The sequence below is a fragment of the Penicillium lagena genome (assembly GCF_028827675.1).
Source record: "Penicillium lagena strain IBT 129212 chromosome Unknown utg000001l_segment0_segment0, whole genome shotgun sequence".
NCBI lineage: Eukaryota > Fungi > Ascomycota > Eurotiomycetes > Eurotiales > Aspergillaceae > Penicillium > Penicillium lagena.
The window spans coordinates 4,685,805-4,702,647 of record NW_026623222.1 but is presented as its reverse complement, the minus strand read 5'-3'; the positions used below and the strand labels follow the sequence as shown (position 1 = coordinate 4,702,647).

The following is a 16,843-nucleotide window of genomic DNA, read 5'->3' as shown; positions in this document are numbered from 1 at the left end:
GCCCCGGGTGAAAAATTAACAAAATGAACGAAAACCTCAAGGCGTGATTGAACAAGTTTGAAGAATGAGAAGTAGAATCATAACAGTCATGAACAGAAAAGAACGATGCTCGCAGTTCTTAAAGCTGATCCTCGGGACCTAGGTCCCATTTCCTCGTCGCCATTTTCCGCGGCTTCTTCCCCGGAGATGTAGGCGCTGGCGAAGAAGGCGAGAACATGCCATCTGCAATCTTCAGGTGATCCAGCCGTTGGAGTGCATTCTCAATATCACTCTCACGACCAAGTAGATTAGACGAGCGAGTGGTCGGGCCGTTCTTAGCTCTGGGTTTTCTGGTTGGGGATTGGGAGTTCATCTCGCGCTCGAGAGCGGCGAGTCGGCGACGAAGCTGTTCATTTTCGTTCTCCAGTTCCTCAACCCTTTCGTTCGTCGATTGTTTAGGGTCTTCATAGACTGCAAGTCGTTCAGTTTACAGGTTCTGGGATATTTAGGGTAGGTCCGTCACTCACTTTGGAAACCACGAGAAAATAGTTCGATCTTCTTGTCCATGTGCTCATCTGCACGTCCAGCCTGGAACTTGTTAGCCATTACCCGAAGCACATCGACGGGAAAAAACTAACCTGCTCTTCCCAGGCATTCTGCCACCGTCTCCGTTCCTCTTCCATCCTCTCATCCATCTCAGCCCAACATTCTTCTCGGACTTCTTGCTCAATCATGAGACATCGTTCCTCGGCAGCGCCAAGCATAATTGCAGTTTCGTCACGCGCAATCTCTTCTTCAGCGAGCTTGATAGCAAGAGTTTGCATGTCGCTTGTCAGTCGAGAAATCTCGGCTGCGGCCCGGTCAAGCTCTTCGCCCAATGCGTAGTTGGGAGAGGTGCGTCCACTCTTGCTGGACGAGTGCGACATAATGGATTCTGTGACGGAAGGAATTCGTGGAACGGTGACTTCACGAGCTAACGCCGAGTAGCGAAGGATCTGGGATGTAGCGTTGAAGTCTCCGAGAGGATCTGCTGTGACGACCATGATTGCCCTTTGAGGATGATGGCCTCGAGACATTTGATTTGCCGATGGGAAGGAATTTGAGAATAGGAGCTCGGTGAGTTTGCACTGGCGGAAAGGAACGAGTGTCGTCTAGAGTGCATTAGTAAATGAGAGAACGTGGTACCAAAGAGGGCATACCTTGTTCCCATCCTGGAGATTACTCTGCATCTGCAGGCATTGGCCCAGGTACATCAAGCTCTCGTTGATCTTACCAGCCTCTGCGAGTGTTGCACCGGCTGTCTTTGCCGTTCTTGCTCGCTCAGATCCTAAATCTCATCAGCCATGACATCCCGTTGGATGTGAGTGTTACTTACCAGCTAAGTCCACGATGGTGAGAGTATTTCCTTCCCAGTTTACTTCACCATAACGTCTTCCCTGTGACCGCTTCTTGACTTCCAGGCAGAAGAAACCGTGGCTTCGAGAGCTGACACTGTTCGACCCCGTAGCGTTCACTCTGCGTTCAGTCAGACCAACATCTAGGATAGCCAAGGCCTCTTCATAAGTGCTGCACGCAATCTTGCGCAAGCCCGCCACAACTTTTCGATCCGGTGATCCTTCGGTAGGTTTGAATAGCAATGGCCGTCGTCCATCCTTTTGGTTGTTTCCGCGAGACATAGTATTTACAACAAGCGACGGAGACAAGAGATCAAATATCCGGTCATTGTAAACCTCGTACATGGACACCAGAACCACGTAGTCCGAGTCGTGATTCAGGTCCACGGCTAGATGGCTCACATCGGGAAGTCTGGGAAGGGCGCTTGGGCGTTCACGCGGGTTGCGACGAGGGAATACCAGGGCAGGGGACGGTTCCTTATAGACGTAAAGTCGTTTAGCGAAGAAAGAATCATACAAAATGGGACGCGTGTAGGGGAGGGGGTAGGAAATCCGGGGTTCATCCTGCCGGAACGCTCGATCGACCGGGGGCCATGGCCGGGTTGGTCCGCGCGATTGGGGGTTGAAAGAGGAGTGATGTCCGCCTTGGGGGGCTTCCAGGCTTTGAAAGACATGGTCCAGCTGTGGCGGGAAGGCTGCTCGCCGATCCTTGATGGGCAATAGGGTTCCGTACCGTCAGGGGAGTGTGAGCACGAGATGGGCTCATCGGTGTTTGTGCTCGTGAAGTGCGGCCACGATCGGTATTAATTTCGCCATAGACGGCTTCCAGGAATGTCTGCGCCGAGAATAGTCGCGCTTCGGACGCATCTGCTGCAGCAAGCGATGCGAGCATCATGGGGCTGATGCCGTCCGCCGTCTTTAAGGTTGGCTCGAGCGATCGGAAGATGACGTCCAGACCCATCTGAGTGATTCCTCGTTGGGTCTTAGACCCGAGAATCGTGTGACTCTGCATTCGCTCATTAGCTTCGTCGTCACTCGAAGGATTATCTATCAGACCTTTCCGCTGCCTGTCACGCCTAGGGTCGCGACCAGTCCATCACGACCCTCCTTCAGCACGCCCTTGACAAGAGACTCCATTCCCGTGTCATGAAAGATGTCCAACTGCGAGGCATTCTCTTCAAAGACTTTGGTGAAGCCAAACTTCTCGACTGCACGTTTGCGCGAGTCGCTGGGAGGCTGAAGAGTGATATGTGTGGGGACTGGCGGAACGATCTCCTCATCCTGGGCGACTTCGGGTTTCTCGACTGTCAGGAAGCGCTCCGGCTCATTCTGCTTGGGCGAGATGGGCGGGCGCAGACGGAGGTAGACTTGAAAGAGCGAGGTCTGGGGGTGTGTGGAAGGCATGATGGCACTTGCTCCGGGAGCGCGAGTGAGCGTGGACTGACGGAGCCAAACAGAAAGGACTGCTCGACGGCGCGGTAAGGCTGAAAGGGAAAGGTGGACAGCGTGCCCCGGTCCGATGAAGAGGGATACTCGGCCGGTGGTGATGGTGGATCAGAGCTGGCAGGATGAGAGAGATGGGGATGGGCTGGCAAGCACAGGTGTTGAAGTGTCGACAGATCTTACGTTGATATTTCCCGATATGGACCGGTGTTTGTTGTCAGGGCAACTAGATGTTCGAGATGACTAACCAACTCCAACTGGGACAAATCCCGCGATAAGGTTTTGGCGGACAAGGCTGAGCGATCGTTACCCTTCTAGAAACACTCAGCATGGCGTGGGCCAATACGAAACTTGCCCCTTTTGGTCGAGCTAGGGGCTTTTCCGCAGTGCAATCCACCACCTTTCTGTAGAACCTCTGCTCGTATTGGCCCCACGTTGTCTGCGCCTCGACCCCCAAACCATGTTTTACTCGCTGCCTTACAAGTGGCTCGGCTGGGGCCGCCCCTGGTTGGCCCGTCTTGCCCGCCAGGGCTACTGTAACGGGCTAAATCTCGTTTTCGCTTGTTCTTGGCTCTCAGCTTCCACGATGTCGGCTGCGGCTATATCTACCAGGCCCCGTCCCAGATGGTCTTTGAATGGTTTAAACAGTTTAATCAACGAACCTCCGAACGTCCAGATCCGCGTGTACTTGAACCAACTCATATCACCAACACTCTTTTCCCCTGATTTTCCTTGCTCCCTCCCCTATCTGCCACCATGCTGGAATCTAGGTCGTCATACCGTGAGTGCGACACCAGCATTTCCAGACTAAATGTCTAACCCGACGCAGAGCCAGGCAGTCTGTGGTTCTATGCTCCGAACAAAGGTGCTCCGATCGCCTTTGCGATCATGTTCGCCACGTCGGGACTCTTCCATCTCTTCCAATGCTAGTATGTCGGCCGCGCAGCCCTAGCAAAGTCTTCTACAGACTAACAGTTGGCCGCAGCAAATATAAATCCTGGAAGGTGACATCTCTTCTTCCATGGTCGGCGCTCCTCTTCACGGCAGGTTTTGTCCTACGCAGCATCGCTGCATTCGGACAATGGGGGAATCTGAATATCTATATTGCGAGTACTGTTCTTCTACTGGCTGGACCGTAAGATTAGACCCCCTCCAACCTCTCTATACTCCTTACTAACAAATACGACCAGACCTGTCTACGAAGGAGCCAACTACTTCATCCTTGGTCGCATCCTGTACTACATCCCGTACCACTCGCCCATTCACCCAGGCCGGGTATATACGACCTTTATCGCGCTAGGAGTCGTGATCGAGGTCCTTACAGCAAACGGCGCTTCGCGCCTAGCTAACAGCGATAATCCTGGCTCCGAGGCAATCGGGAAAGGACTGCTCAAGGCCGCGCTAATCCTGCAGATTGTCCTGATGGCAGCATTCGTCGCGCTAGCAGGCAAATTCCACTCCAATTGCTCCCGTGCCGGTGTGCTGAACCACAAAGTCAAGCGCGCTCTGATAGTCTTGTATTGCAGCTGCACGCTCATCACTATCCGTACCATCTACCGGACGGTCGAGTACTTCACCGAGGCTAGTCTCAATGTCGCCAATATTCACAGCATGAGTCAAATTAGTCCCATTCTCAAGCAGGAATGGTTCTTCTACTTCTTTGAGGCGACGGTTATGTTTTGCAATTCCTCCATGCTCAATATCTTCCATCCCATGCAATGCTTACCCCGTTCGAACAATATTTATCTTGCGACTGATGGTGTGACTGAGGTTGAGGGGCCAGGATATGAGGATAAGCGCCATTGGGCCCTTACGGTCGTGGACCCCTTTGATATTGGTGGGATGTTTTCCAAGCGAGATAGACTGAACAAGTTCTGGGAGACAGATGAAGCCCAGAAGAACGACGAGTCTTCTCCTCGGTCACAGGAAGCATGAGATATCATGTTGTGACATAACTCGCCGTCTCTCATCTGAATTTTCCAGCGATTCTCTCTTTACTGTTTTGGTTTCTCGGCTATTTCCCCTGATTTATAGAACATTATTAATGGACACTCAGCCCCTTCAAACTATATATGACAAAAAGATCAAAAATCATCCTCATCTTTCCCCATCTCCTCCTGAATCTCCAAGCTATATCTGGCAAAGGGACTCCGCCCCCGAATCCGCTCTCCATAACAAATAAACAAGGGCGGCACTACGCAAAAGACAGTCGCCGCGGCAGCCAGCACAGAGACCGCAATATTAGCACCTAGTCCATCAAACATCTGCCGCGTAAACAGCGGAAACGTCCCCGAGAGCATTGCACGCAGAAACGCGACCGCCGCCGTGGCGCTAGCTGAATAGCTCAGATAGCTATCTGAGATGTAACCATACAGCACCGTATCCAGCTCCGTCAGAGCATAGCCAACAAAGACTAGAGAAATGGTAGGCACAATCCACGGTGCGTCTGGGCCATGCACTTTCGGTGGGATGGTCCAGCCAAACCACCACAACCCGATAGCTAGCACCGGTGCACCAATAGCCAGGCCAACAAGCTTGTCTTCCGGCTTGACGATCTGACCCTTTCGTCTGCGCAGCGTGAAGATGTGATTATCCAGTACGCGGGTTAGGGCGCTGAAACACGTTCCCAGGCCGATTGCCATGAATATCAGGGAGGCTTGTGAGGAAGAGAATCCCATGGATTCATAGATCGGCTGTAGTGCCTCAGTAAAGATGTATACGAGGGCGAATGCGATGGCGATGATCACGGCAATGGTGAAAATGATTGGTTCTTTGAAAAAGAGCTGGGCTGGCCGGAAGAGGGCATCCTTGGCGAAGGCGTATAAAGAGGGTGAATGGTCATGGTTCAAGGCTGGCGGGATTGCTGGTTCATTTGCACGTAGCCGTTTGACTTCACGGGCGAGAAGAAACGAAGGACGAGATTCGCGGATTAAACAAAGGAGACATGCGATCAGGCCGAGGATTGTGGCGTAGATGTAGAAAACCCATCTCCTGTATTAGGTCAAAGTCAGCATTGATGATACTCAGTAAACAGGGTACTTACCATCTCAGCCCAGAAATGATATAGCTACTCATGATCGGCCCAATAATCAACCCAATATTTGACGCAACTGTCCAAACAAACACAACCCAGATTCTTGCTTGCGAATTGAACATATCTTCGATGCTTCCCCCGGCTATCGTATATGGTATTGCAGAGAGCATGCCTGCAAACACTCTCATGATGATAGCTACACTCAGCACGGGAGCAAGTCCAATGACCATGCAGCAGAGACTGCTAAATCCGCCGCTGATTATGTAGAGTTTTTTCCGGCCAAATGATTCGGACCATGGCGGGAGCACGATGCTGCCTACTACCTGACCAAGAAGAAACCTGCAAGCTATTAGCTTGGGCCTTCAAATTAGGACTTGTAGCTCGTACACGGTCACAAAAGAGAACGTGGAGAGCGTATGGCTCATGCCGTATTCGACGCGCGCTTCGGATGCTACCGCTGCCTATGAAAATCGTGAATATCAAGCAATGGAGGTGCATGTTGGTTGACTTACGCCCGCGGTACTCGTCGCCGTTCTAGATAAAATAAGGGTACCGATCAGCCACGTAGAACTTTGAGATCGCACAGGGCCATTCATACATGAAAAGATCCAAGAGACATATCAGCCCCATATCATAACACTTGCGGCGAACAGTCCAGTTTCGAGGATGTTTGGGGTTATCTCGCTGCCATCGCACGAATTGGCCGTCCACGGTGAGCTCGAGATTATGATCTTGCAGGTGTTTTCGAACGAAGGTTTTGGGTTCACTGTCGAGCAGGGAGGAGTTTAGGGGCATATTGAGCTGCCGTTGAGAAAGTCGTCACTGTTGAACGTTGAAGCAGTTCATGACATGGTCAAAAGTGATCGAAAATCGTCAAGCCTTGGCATGCCCTTGGAGCATTGATCAGTTCTACATCGTGGCCGGAGCTCCTCGTGACAGGAATGGGTGTGTGCCCCTTGAATCATTCGTTTGTGGATCTGCATATGAGAAGACGCGTAGGACCTTTGGACTTAGCACTATCTGAGATAGTACAAATTTACGGGTTCAGGTATAGATAGTCGGTCTTGAAGCAAACCCGTAGCACTTTTTAGAATCTGTAGCTTATGAGGTTACAAACTAGGGAAGTATTCTCTGTCTAGCCTGGAAACCCGGTTTCCAAGGGTCGGATGATTTCAACATTCCTAAGAAAATCTAAGGCCCCTTGATTGATGGAGACGAGGATATCCTTCGTCTTGCCGAATACCGATAACCATAGAAGACAGAAATTCATTACAAGACTGTGTTGGAATATATAGTTATTTTTGTATCGCTGATGGCTTTTCCAATTGGGTAAAGGCCATTAGCTGAAGAACTTTGTTTATTAAAGCATTTCACATTTTCAAACGCAGAGTTGGCAATAGTTGACTGCATTGCATCTGCAGCAGTCAGTTGGCTACTGATCCTCACATGCCGTTTCCATAATCACCGGTGCGTACAGTCCTGAGAATTTCCTAGAGGCAATGCGGAGCCGGTATAGTCAGGGATAAGCAAATAAACAATTATACTGAGGGCAGCCAAGCCTGTGTACGCGTAGCCTAATTTTGCGGATCAACGTGAATTTATCTCAGAGCATTTGTGGAAAACAAAGTGCCGAGTGAATATTCCATGTGGGAAACAAACTTATTTCAGACAGCTTAAGTTCATGTTCGGTGTCCCGAGGTACAGCCATCTCATGCTCTTTCTAGCCTTGGTCATGGTGACCACGCAGAACGCTGACAGGCAAACAAAAATAACCACCAGGAGAGCTAAACACGCAATATATGGGACCAAATTAATAGGAAGAAGATATATGCGTTAAACCACAGATATTCGCTAATCCCACCTTTGTTAATTCGAGAATTGATTGTATAGATCCCTTAGTGTCTTTCTCAAGGCCGCATTCTAATCCCCTTGTGATGTCATTGAGGTTCTTTTTCTTGTTCCGACTTAGTGCATTATTTAGCGCTGATGGCTAACTGATAAACTCGGGCCTAACACAACACTTAATTCCGCCTATGTAAATAGCAGGTTTCATAGCCCCATTATAACCAGGTGCATTTCTCCGACCGCAAGTATAAAAAGTGAGAACTGCCCCCGAACTAACAATTTGATATTCGCTTCAATAATTACTCTTGGAACCATTTGTCAGTCCTAAAAATCCCCAGTGTCTCATTTCTACACGCCATCCACCGTCCACCATGCCTCTGACGCTTCATCACCTGGGCCTCTCCCAATCCGAGCGCATCATCTGGCTCGCTGAAGAACTCGGCGTCGACTACAGATATGTTTTTCACAAGCGCGACCCCATCTTTGCCCCGCAGTCACTCAAGGACCTCCATCCCGCCGGCACAGCCCCGGTAATGGAGGATGACCCATCCCCCATTACCAACTCCAAGATCGTGCTGGCTGAATCAGGGGCCATCATTGACTACATCATCGCCGTCCATGGGAATGGGCGTCTGGCACTCACGCCAAAGGACGGTGCCGACTACCCTCAATTCCTGGAATGGTATCATTTTGCCAATGGGAGTCTCCAGCCAACTCTATTCCGAGTCATGATGGCTCGAGGTTCAGACCCGAACTCTCCGGTTGTCGCGCGCACATTGGACAAGTGGCTCCAGCATCTCGCTATGCTTGATGCCCGGTTAGCTGAGACGGGGGCCTACCTTGCCGGAAAAAATCTCACAGCTGCAGATATCATAATCTTTTTCACCTTGACGACTATGCGGGGCTTTTGTCCGGTGGATTATGATACGGATAAGCATAGGCATCTCCTCGCTTACTTGAAGCGTGTTTCTGAGCGCCCGGCGTACCAGAAGGCGATGAAGATTTGTGAAGGCGATGATTTCAAGCCGTTGCTGGGCCCCAAGGCTGAGCCATGGGCTATTATGAAGAAGCTGTAAGCTCATCGCCACCTTTTTTATACCCGGTTGTATTATAGGATGTGCTCTCTACTCGAACCACGAAATAAAGCTCCAATCCATAATGACTTTTCTTTCACAGAGATGGCTCAGCAAGCGACAAGAACAATAAAGGGGCAAAAATGTAGATTCTAGCTATTGTATCCACTTTACAGATGCAATGATCTCGTTATCCAGAACTGAAAGTTACTTCTTGATAAATTGTTCTCGATGCCGTGGTCTACGACACATCGAAAGCACAGCGTCAATATATATATCTCGATATCGCCAGGATCAATAATTCCCCCAAAACAAATAAATCGACAAAAGATGTTAGTAGATGTAATTATGAGAGTAAATTGTAGTCCAAAAATAGACAACATTGCCGACTATGTTTGTACACAGTAGGAGGTGTTGGACAGACCGGCATTGTTGATAAGGCGGAGAGCGGCCGAGGCCACCTCTCCAACTTCCATCAACAGCTTAACTCTGGCCACACCTCAGCACGCGCCGGCTCAGAACAGTGAGTTTCCATATCGACCATTTTGGGTTTCTCTTGAAACCTGCTTCATTCGAATTCTGGCCACTCACTAACTATCTGTCCTTCCTCAGGGCATCTTCATCTCCCACGCCGCAATCGCCAGTCCTGACCGAACCACCCACCATGCTCTCATTCCTCGGCACCAGTGCCACCAATATCCGCCAGCAGGTAGGCCAAGCGTTAAATTTCGCGCTCGTTCTTTCCACGGCTTTCATGTTATGGAAATCCCTTTCCGTATTCTCCGCATCGAGCTCCCCGATCGTGGTCGTGTTGTCCGGGTCGATGGAGCCTGCATTCCAACGTGGAGATCTCCTCTTTCTGTGGAACAGGAGTCCGCGGGCGGATATTGGGGAGATTGTTGTCTATAACGTGCGAGGTAAGCGCGCAAAGTTCCCCCGTCATAGCGCATATCTGACGCCTCGCAAACAGGCAAGGACATTCCCATTGTGCACCGCGTCGTGCGAACCTTGCCCGAGGTTGAGGGCAGTAGTGTGAAAAAAGTGAAGGAGATTACTTTGTATGTTCTACACCAGGAGACATCTGGAGTGATTTGGTCTGACAACGGATGCAGGAATTCGGCTCCCAATTCGCATATGCTCCTCACCAAGGTACTCGCTCCCCCGAATCCTCGGTTCTGGACCTTCCATGCTGACCCCCTCCGTGCTTCTAGGGCGACAATAATCCGTCCGACGACACCGAGCTCGTAAGTCTCAGCCCTTGCCTGTCATCTGATTCTGCCTTCTCATCTTTTCGCAACAGTATGCGCGTGGCCAGGACTACCTCAACCGAGAAGAGGATCTCGTCGGCAGCGTTCGCGGATATATTCCTTCGGTCGGATACGTTACTATAATGCTCTCTGAACATCCCTGGCTGAAGACGGTGCTCCTGGGGGTTATGGGGCTGATGGTGATGCTCCAGCGGGAATGATGATCAGGCCGATAGTTCCCTAGAATGTAATTGGAGGGACCCAAATAAAAACGAGCTGTTCTCAAGTCGCCCATCTCGGACGGAGTAAACAATCGTGCCTGAGGCCACCACTGACGTACCCCACTGCCTGCCGCTTCCAAGCTTCTTCCCTCTGTCGTGCGTGTTTACTGTTGGTCCTATTCTTCCCTTTCCTTTCAAACATCTTGCATTTTCGCTTCTCTGCATCGTTCTTCTCTCCTCCCCACTTCAGTCCATCTCGCGCCCCTCGGAGTTGGCACACTCCGCACCCACGATGGGTAGCCAGAAGCGCATAGCCAAGGTATGCACCTAGATATACCTCTAGCCTCTGCGGCTCTGACCAGTGCCATCGATCATCTAACACCTTGTTTCCCCTACAGGAGCTGGGCGAACTCGTCCAGTCCCCTCCGGAGGGGATCACTGTCGAATTGGCCGATGAGTCCAACCTGTATGACTGGAAGGTTCACATGGAAGGACCAGAAGGATCTCCATTTTATGTACGCCTCTTATCGACTCCTCGATACTGTGTCTTCCCTAGATAAACCTCTCCGTTCCCCGCGCTCAGCTCGGGTGGCTCGCTCTGAGCCCAGAATGATCGCGTGCCTCGCTTGGAAGCAGAGCTCGGAGACGGAAGAACATACCTCGCTTTCACTGAAACCAAACTCGCTGACCTTGATTTCACCATGCAGAAAGGCAAATTCCTCATAAAGCTCACACTCCCCACCGGATACCCCTTCAAACCACCAAGCGTCTCCTTCGCTACGAAAATCTACCACCCAAACGTGACCAACGATGACAAAGGGAGCATGTGTCTAGGCATGCTCCGTCCAGATGAATGGAAGCCCAGCTCCAAGATTGCCGCCGTTCTAGAGTTCGCGCGACAGCTGCTCGCAGAGCCGATGCCGGACGATGCGGTTGAGGGGAGGATTGCAGAACAGTATAAAAATGATCGGAAGCGCTACGAGGAGATTGCCCGCGACTGGACGAGGAAACACGCCACGTGAAATTAGGGTGGATATGGTCTGGCGCCTTTGTGTTTCTCACCGAATCAAGTGATGGGTGGTGATTTGAATTACGTCTCTTCCGGTTTCTGGTACTATTAAGCAGGGTCTTTGCCATCCAGGGAGTTGAAGAGCTGAGGATATCATATTGAGTTATTTGGTCTTCATGCATTAATGGAATACTATACACTGAATCATTCCTCCAGGGTTGCACGGAGCGCGGAATTCACGCCGCCATTTCTTCCCCGCATTCGCAAGCCCTAGGACGATGTACACAGTCTGCCTCGGGACTGGCATAGAAGATATAAGAAGAATGCTGTCTCGGCAGTGTAGATTGTAGACTATTCAAGAAGTTTGCTATCATGGCCGTCATCTCCGACACAATAACCCTACTCATCCACCACCTACCCGGCATCTTCCTCTTTGCCGTTCTCTTCCACCTAACGCGCAACTACCTGACTACAGGCGCATCCGCCGTCCCAGGCCCATTCCTAGCAAAGCTATCGCATATATGGCGCTTCATAGACGTAGCAAATGGCCGCGCAGAGAGAACGTTGTACAAACTACACCAGAAACACGGCGACTATGTCCGTATAGGCCCGAACGTGATCAGCATACGGGATCTGGAGGTGCTGAAGATGATCTATGGCATTAACCAGGGTTATAGAAAAGTGAGCAGCTACTTTTCGTCTTTCTGGTTAGCCATTCACTGACAGAATTTTGTTCTAGACGGATTTCTACCGTGTGCAGCAGCAGATGGCAAAGGGTAGAGCAACGCCCACGCTGTTCACGACAACGGATGAGGGTTTCCATGCTGCCATAAAGAAGCCTATCTCTGCAGCTTACTCGATGAGTACATTGACGGAGTTTGAACCATTTGTTGATAAGACTATACATACTTTTTTTGTGCGGTTGGATGAGTTTGCGGCGAGGGAGACAGTGTGCGACATTGCTAGCTGGCTGCAATATTGTATGTCGTTGATGATATCTTTGGGAACTTGAACTAATGTTTAAATGATAGATGCATTCGATGTCATCGGCGAATTAACTTTCAGCAAACCGCTCGGGTTCCTGGAACGGGGTGGTGATGTGGGCGGAATAATTGCTGCTCTGGAGAAGATGTTAAACTACTCTGGGAAGGTAAGCAACCTTTGCTGTTTAGCATGTCATACTATCTGATAAAATATGCAGATCGGTCAAATGCCATGGCTGGACTACGTTTTCATCAAGAACCCTCTTCGACAATTTATCCAAGGCGGCTCAACAGGCGCCGTGGCACGCTTTGCACGCGCTCAATTAGACGAGCGTCTCCGACAGACAGAAGAAACCGAGGACAAATCAGCACCTCCACTTCATAGAGACTTCCTATCTCGATTTTTAGAAGCGAAGAAGACGAATCCGGATATCGTCACCGATAATCAGATCTTCTCGTACACGATCAGCAACATGAATGCTGGCTCCGATACAACGGCCATCTCTCTTCGTGCTATTCTCTACTACACACTGAAAAGTACCCAAATTACCGGGAAACTATATCAAGAACTCACAGATGCATATAAAGAGAACCGAATCTCACTCCCCGTATCTTGGAAACAGAGCCAAGAGCAACTGCCTTACTTAGATGCAGTCATCAAGGAAGCACTGCGCCTCCATCCTGCCGTCGGCTTGCTGCTTGAGCGCATCGTTCCAGCAGGTGGACTCCAACTTCCTCATGGCGGACCATATCTACCCGCGGGCACAATTGTCGGCGCTAATCCGTGGATTATTCATCGGTCTTCGGTGTTCGGAAATGATGTGGACGCATTCATTCCAGAACGGTGGCTACAGAAGAATGGCGAGACGCAGACGGACTTTCAAACTCGCAAGCAGCAGATGCTAAGGGCGACCTTCACATTTGGGGCTGGGCCGAGGACTTGTATTGGGAAGAATATTAGTTTGCTGGAAATCTATAAATTGATCCCGTCGATTTTTCTCAGGTACAAGGTTAGTTTTGTAAGTCTTTGTGGAGTTGGATGAGCTGATGATTGATATTATCTGCAGATTGAGCTCAAGGACCCTGATGTTGAGTGGGAGATTGTAAATGCTTGGTTTGTGCGGCAGAAGAATATGGATGTTAAGTTAGAGAGGAGGGATATCGGACAAGTTTGACTTGGGGCTTGGTACTAAATATGACTGGAAGGAGAGTGCCCCATAACAGCCAAGGTGAACACTCGGGGCCGCGTTGAGTGCATAGTGAACACACCTAGGAACGTCAATGGTACTGCGGCTACTGCTGCTATCGAATTTGGTGCCACTGTGCCCGCCGAGTTGTCGTCTGTAGGTATTTTGAGCGCCTAAAGCAGTACACGGGGTATTTCGAAGGAGTGATTTCTTGAGTATTGATATTTAGTACAAGAAACAAATCACTCTCAAATCCGAATCCATGAATATTGTCGTACAGTACTAGCCTATGCTTCCATTAAGCACCGTGTCCAGGACTGGGTGGCACAGCACCGGTGTCCCAGACGGTGATGTTAGGTCCTAACACAAACTCCAGATGCCCGCCGTTCGCGATATCACCATGACTCAGCCAGCTCTTGTTCCACTCTTTACCATTGACTTTCAGGCTCTGTACATAGAAGCTATCGTCTGCGAGGTTCTCCGCAGTGATTCGTAGGGTCTCACCACTTTCACCCACAGGGAAAGAAATGTCTTCAAACCATGGTGACAAAATCAGATAGACGGGCTGAGAGACAACTGGGTACAGGCCGAGCATCTGCCAGAGCATCCACGAGTCCATGGCTCCTGCATCGGAGTTCCCGGGCAGCCCTTTGTCACCGGTGGCGTAGTTCTCATTGATATTAATGCGGGATTGGTTGACTGACTTGTACTGCTTCCCAGGAAGATAGTTATAGATAAACGGCGTGAAGAAGCTAGGCTCGTTTCCCGGGTTAAACAATGTTGTCCCTGAGGCCACGCCGACGCCCAGGTCCGTCGTACGCAGACCAGGGACAAACATAAGATCTAAGCGTTTCTCTGTCGCCGTGTTGCCACCCATGAGATTTACTAGAGACTTGATATCCTGTGGGATGGACCAGGTATACTCTGAATTGAGATCAGTGTCAGGACGATCCATGTTTGTAGATGTTAAAAACTCACCCCAAGGAAGGCCTTCCATTGTATAAGAATCGTCCTGGGGCGAGATAGTAATCAGAGATCCGTTTGCAGCTCGCGGTCCAAGGAAGCCAGAAATGTTATATTCATTCATTTCTGGGTTCCAGAGGTTTTTCCAGTACCTATGCGCCCAAGATTGAGTTAGCCAACATTAGCTCCCCGCGAGAGATGGCCTCAGGTGACACGGCATAAAGGGGATGCAACTCACGCAGATCGTTTAAAATACTTTTCGTAGTCCTGAGGCGCCATATCCTTAGCTACCTGGCTGATGGCAAAGTCGTTCAGAGAGTAATCGACCGTACGACTGACGCTCAGAGAGAAGTTTGGCGTAATGTAGCTGTACTCTAGCCAGTCTGGCAACGCGCAACGACCCTCCTTGTTTGCGCAAGTCGGATCGTCAGGATCGTGGTTCGGCTTGGGAGTGACTTCGGCATCCTTTTGCATAGCAGCGTAAGCATCACTCCAGTTAATCCCATACTTGGAGCTGTTGAAGCCCTTGACCCACGCATCAGCCAGCACGATGTCGGCGTTTGTGCCGCCTTGAACCTTGCCGTTGTAGTTACCGCTCCGCGCGTCTGGCATGTAGCCCTCGTGGCGCCAGGTGTCGACCAAGGAGCGGAGCATGTCCAGGGCGCGCTGAGTATGCGCTAGCAAGTACCAGCTGTTAAGACAGCGGAAGGTATCCCAGAGAGTATAGAAATCGTCATAGTATGGCTCGGAGGAAGTCCATTTCGGGTTCTCGCCAGTTCGGTCAGACGGCATCTGGTGCATACGGTACAGCGCGGAATAGAACATGGTGAGTCGCGTATTATTCGCTTTGTTGGCCTTATCGTTGATACTCATCTTGTTGAATACCTCCTTGTTCCATTGTTCTTTGGTTGCCTCTGCCGTGTCGTTCAATGTCCATGATGGGATCTCCTCCTGGAACTCACACGCCTTGTCAATCGAGATGAAGGATACTCCAAGCTTTGACTTGACAGTGTCGACATGGCTCGGGAATATAAAGTATGCACCAACCCGATTACCTTGGTCATCCCCAACAGGACCGCCTTGGACACCGTACTGGCCACCTAGAGTGACCTGGGTATCGGGCGATGGCGGAGAGGTTGGATCGTTCCATGGCCCTGTGAAGTACTCAAAACTCGATGGGATCGAGTCAAAGTCGTTGCAAAAGTATACTTGCATATCAGACCCTACATAAAACCTCTGGTTAGTGGTTTGGGGCTAAAGGAGAGGCAATGATATGGACAAATTATCCTACCTTCGCCGTAAGCAACTCCGCCACCTCCCCACCCTCCACGCCAGACTCCCCAGCCAACAAATCTCTTGCCCCCATTCTGGACAATCATCTGACCGTTACTGTAAGTTTGAGATTTTGGAAATTCGGCGTCGATGCCGGATGGTAAGTTGTGAGACACATCAACCAGCACGATTCGGTCTCCATGACTCGGGTAGTTATATTGCAAAAAGCCGGCGTGTTGCGACGCGGATAGTTCAACATTTACACCATTTGACAACTGTGAGGCGTAGTATCCGACTGAGGCTCTGTCGTGGCCAACACGAGGCTGCATGTACGTAGTATTGTCAAGCACGTTGACGCCATCTAGGGTTGTCAGTGGCATGTGCCCCACGACACCGTACTTGGAACCACCGCCGATTCCACACTCGTGGAAACAGGTAAACGCGGTCACTATCACAATGTAAGATTCTAGCTCAGGAGCGAGATACTATAGCAACACTTAAGACATAACATACCATTGCCATCCGGAGTGTACCCAGCAAAGGGATTGGAGGCCTGGTCGGCCTCATTGGTGTCAGGGCCGATCTTCACCATGCCAAAAGGCACACTGACGCCCGGAAACGTGTCTCCAGAGTTGGCTCCATTTCCAGTTGGTCCCTCAGTGCCAATGAAGGGGTCAACGTAGACAGTCACGTCTTTCGCAGCTGCGGCTGCGGCTATTATGGAGGCGAGGATGCAGACAAGCGCCAATTCTAGGAGGCCCATGGCCCCTGCTGTGGATAGAATAGGCTTACGGCGGGTAGAGAGACCTGGCTTGTTTTGGTTCGTGATCGTACACTTGCATTACATAGTTGGGGGGTGACCTGACAGGCTTTATGTAACAGCGGGATGCGGCAAGAAAATTCTAGAATTGGCAACTGGTTCCATCCGATTAGATGCTGATCAGTTGTTAGTTTGGGGATCATATTCATCATACTCAATGCGAGAGTAGTTGTTCTATGTGGTGCCGACAGGTTGTTAATAATTATCCGACGGGCATGTCACCATCGTAGAGCTAGGCCTGAAGGAGTTGACTCTTACCCCAGTCGAAGCTAGCTTATAGGAGTATGCATAGTATAGTAGTGATTTTGGGGGTTTGTGTTGGAGTAGCCGAGACTAGGCACAATCGTGTGAAGCTGGGAGCCAAAGTTCGAAA

At 50.4% G+C, this 16,843-nt stretch overlaps 8 protein-coding genes across 8 annotated transcripts; 5 read left to right on the top strand and 3 right to left on the bottom strand.

Annotated features, from left to right (window-relative positions):
• Nucleotides 1–118: 118 nt before the first annotated feature.
• On the bottom strand, nt 119–2,777 carry N7510_002079 (uncharacterized protein; the record flags this gene model as incomplete). Its single annotated transcript, XM_056974006.1, has 7 exons — nt 119–450; nt 507–567; nt 618–1,130; nt 1,179–1,306; nt 1,355–2,054; nt 2,107–2,379; nt 2,430–2,777. The coding sequence occupies 7 exons, from the start codon at nt 2,775–2,777 to the stop codon at nt 119–121; spliced, it is 2,355 nt and encodes a 784-aa protein (XP_056839123.1).
• A 795-nt stretch (nt 2,778–3,572) lies between these two features.
• N7510_002078 (putative RTA1 domain protein) lies at nt 3,573–4,751 on the top strand (the record flags this gene model as incomplete). Its single annotated transcript, XM_056974005.1, has 4 exons — nt 3,573–3,597; nt 3,646–3,745; nt 3,802–3,951; nt 4,007–4,751. 4 exons carry the CDS (start codon nt 3,573–3,575, stop codon nt 4,749–4,751), a joined length of 1,020 nt encoding a protein of 339 aa, XP_056839122.1.
• Nucleotides 4,752–4,900: 149 nt separating this feature from the next.
• Nucleotides 4,901–6,645, bottom strand: N7510_002077 (uncharacterized protein; the record flags this gene model as incomplete). Its single annotated transcript, XM_056974004.1, has 5 exons — nt 4,901–5,807; nt 5,860–6,189; nt 6,238–6,311; nt 6,363–6,384; nt 6,449–6,645. The coding sequence occupies 5 exons, from the start codon at nt 6,643–6,645 to the stop codon at nt 4,901–4,903; spliced, it is 1,530 nt and encodes a 509-aa protein (XP_056839121.1).
• Nucleotides 6,646–8,066: 1,421 nt separating this feature from the next.
• On the top strand, nt 8,067–8,771 carry N7510_002076 (glutathione S-transferase family protein; the record flags this gene model as incomplete). The annotated part of the gene is made up of 1 exon (XM_056974003.1): nt 8,067–8,771. The coding sequence occupies one exon, from the start codon at nt 8,067–8,069 to the stop codon at nt 8,769–8,771; it is 705 nt and encodes a 234-aa protein (XP_056839120.1).
• A 661-nt stretch (nt 8,772–9,432) lies between these two features.
• On the top strand, nt 9,433–10,236 carry sec11 (signal peptidase complex catalytic subunit SEC11; the record flags this gene model as incomplete). Its single annotated transcript, XM_056974002.1, has 4 exons — nt 9,433–9,685; nt 9,739–9,917; nt 9,980–10,012; nt 10,069–10,236. 4 exons carry the CDS (start codon nt 9,433–9,435, stop codon nt 10,234–10,236), a joined length of 633 nt encoding a protein of 210 aa, XP_056839119.1.
• A 292-nt stretch (nt 10,237–10,528) lies between these two features.
• On the top strand, nt 10,529–11,258 carry N7510_002074 (putative ubiquitin conjugating enzyme (UbcB); the record flags this gene model as incomplete). Its single annotated transcript, XM_056974001.1, has 3 exons — nt 10,529–10,555; nt 10,635–10,751; nt 10,845–11,258. The coding sequence occupies 3 exons, from the start codon at nt 10,529–10,531 to the stop codon at nt 11,256–11,258; spliced, it is 558 nt and encodes a 185-aa protein (XP_056839118.1).
• A 359-nt stretch (nt 11,259–11,617) lies between these two features.
• Nucleotides 11,618–13,911, top strand: N7510_002073 (cytochrome P450; the record flags this gene model as incomplete). Its single annotated transcript, XM_056974000.1, has 7 exons — nt 11,618–11,926; nt 11,985–12,225; nt 12,277–12,395; nt 12,447–13,247; nt 13,296–13,342; nt 13,502–13,571; nt 13,792–13,911. 7 exons carry the CDS (start codon nt 11,618–11,620, stop codon nt 13,909–13,911), a joined length of 1,707 nt encoding a protein of 568 aa, XP_056839117.1.
• Nucleotides 13,714–16,413, bottom strand: N7510_002072 (GH92 family glycosyl hydrolase; the record flags this gene model as incomplete). Its single annotated transcript, XM_056973999.1, has 5 exons — nt 13,714–14,339; nt 14,394–14,530; nt 14,617–15,601; nt 15,670–16,098; nt 16,164–16,413. The coding sequence occupies 5 exons, from the start codon at nt 16,411–16,413 to the stop codon at nt 13,714–13,716; spliced, it is 2,427 nt and encodes an 808-aa protein (XP_056839116.1).
• Between the last annotated feature and the right edge of the window lie 430 nt (nt 16,414–16,843).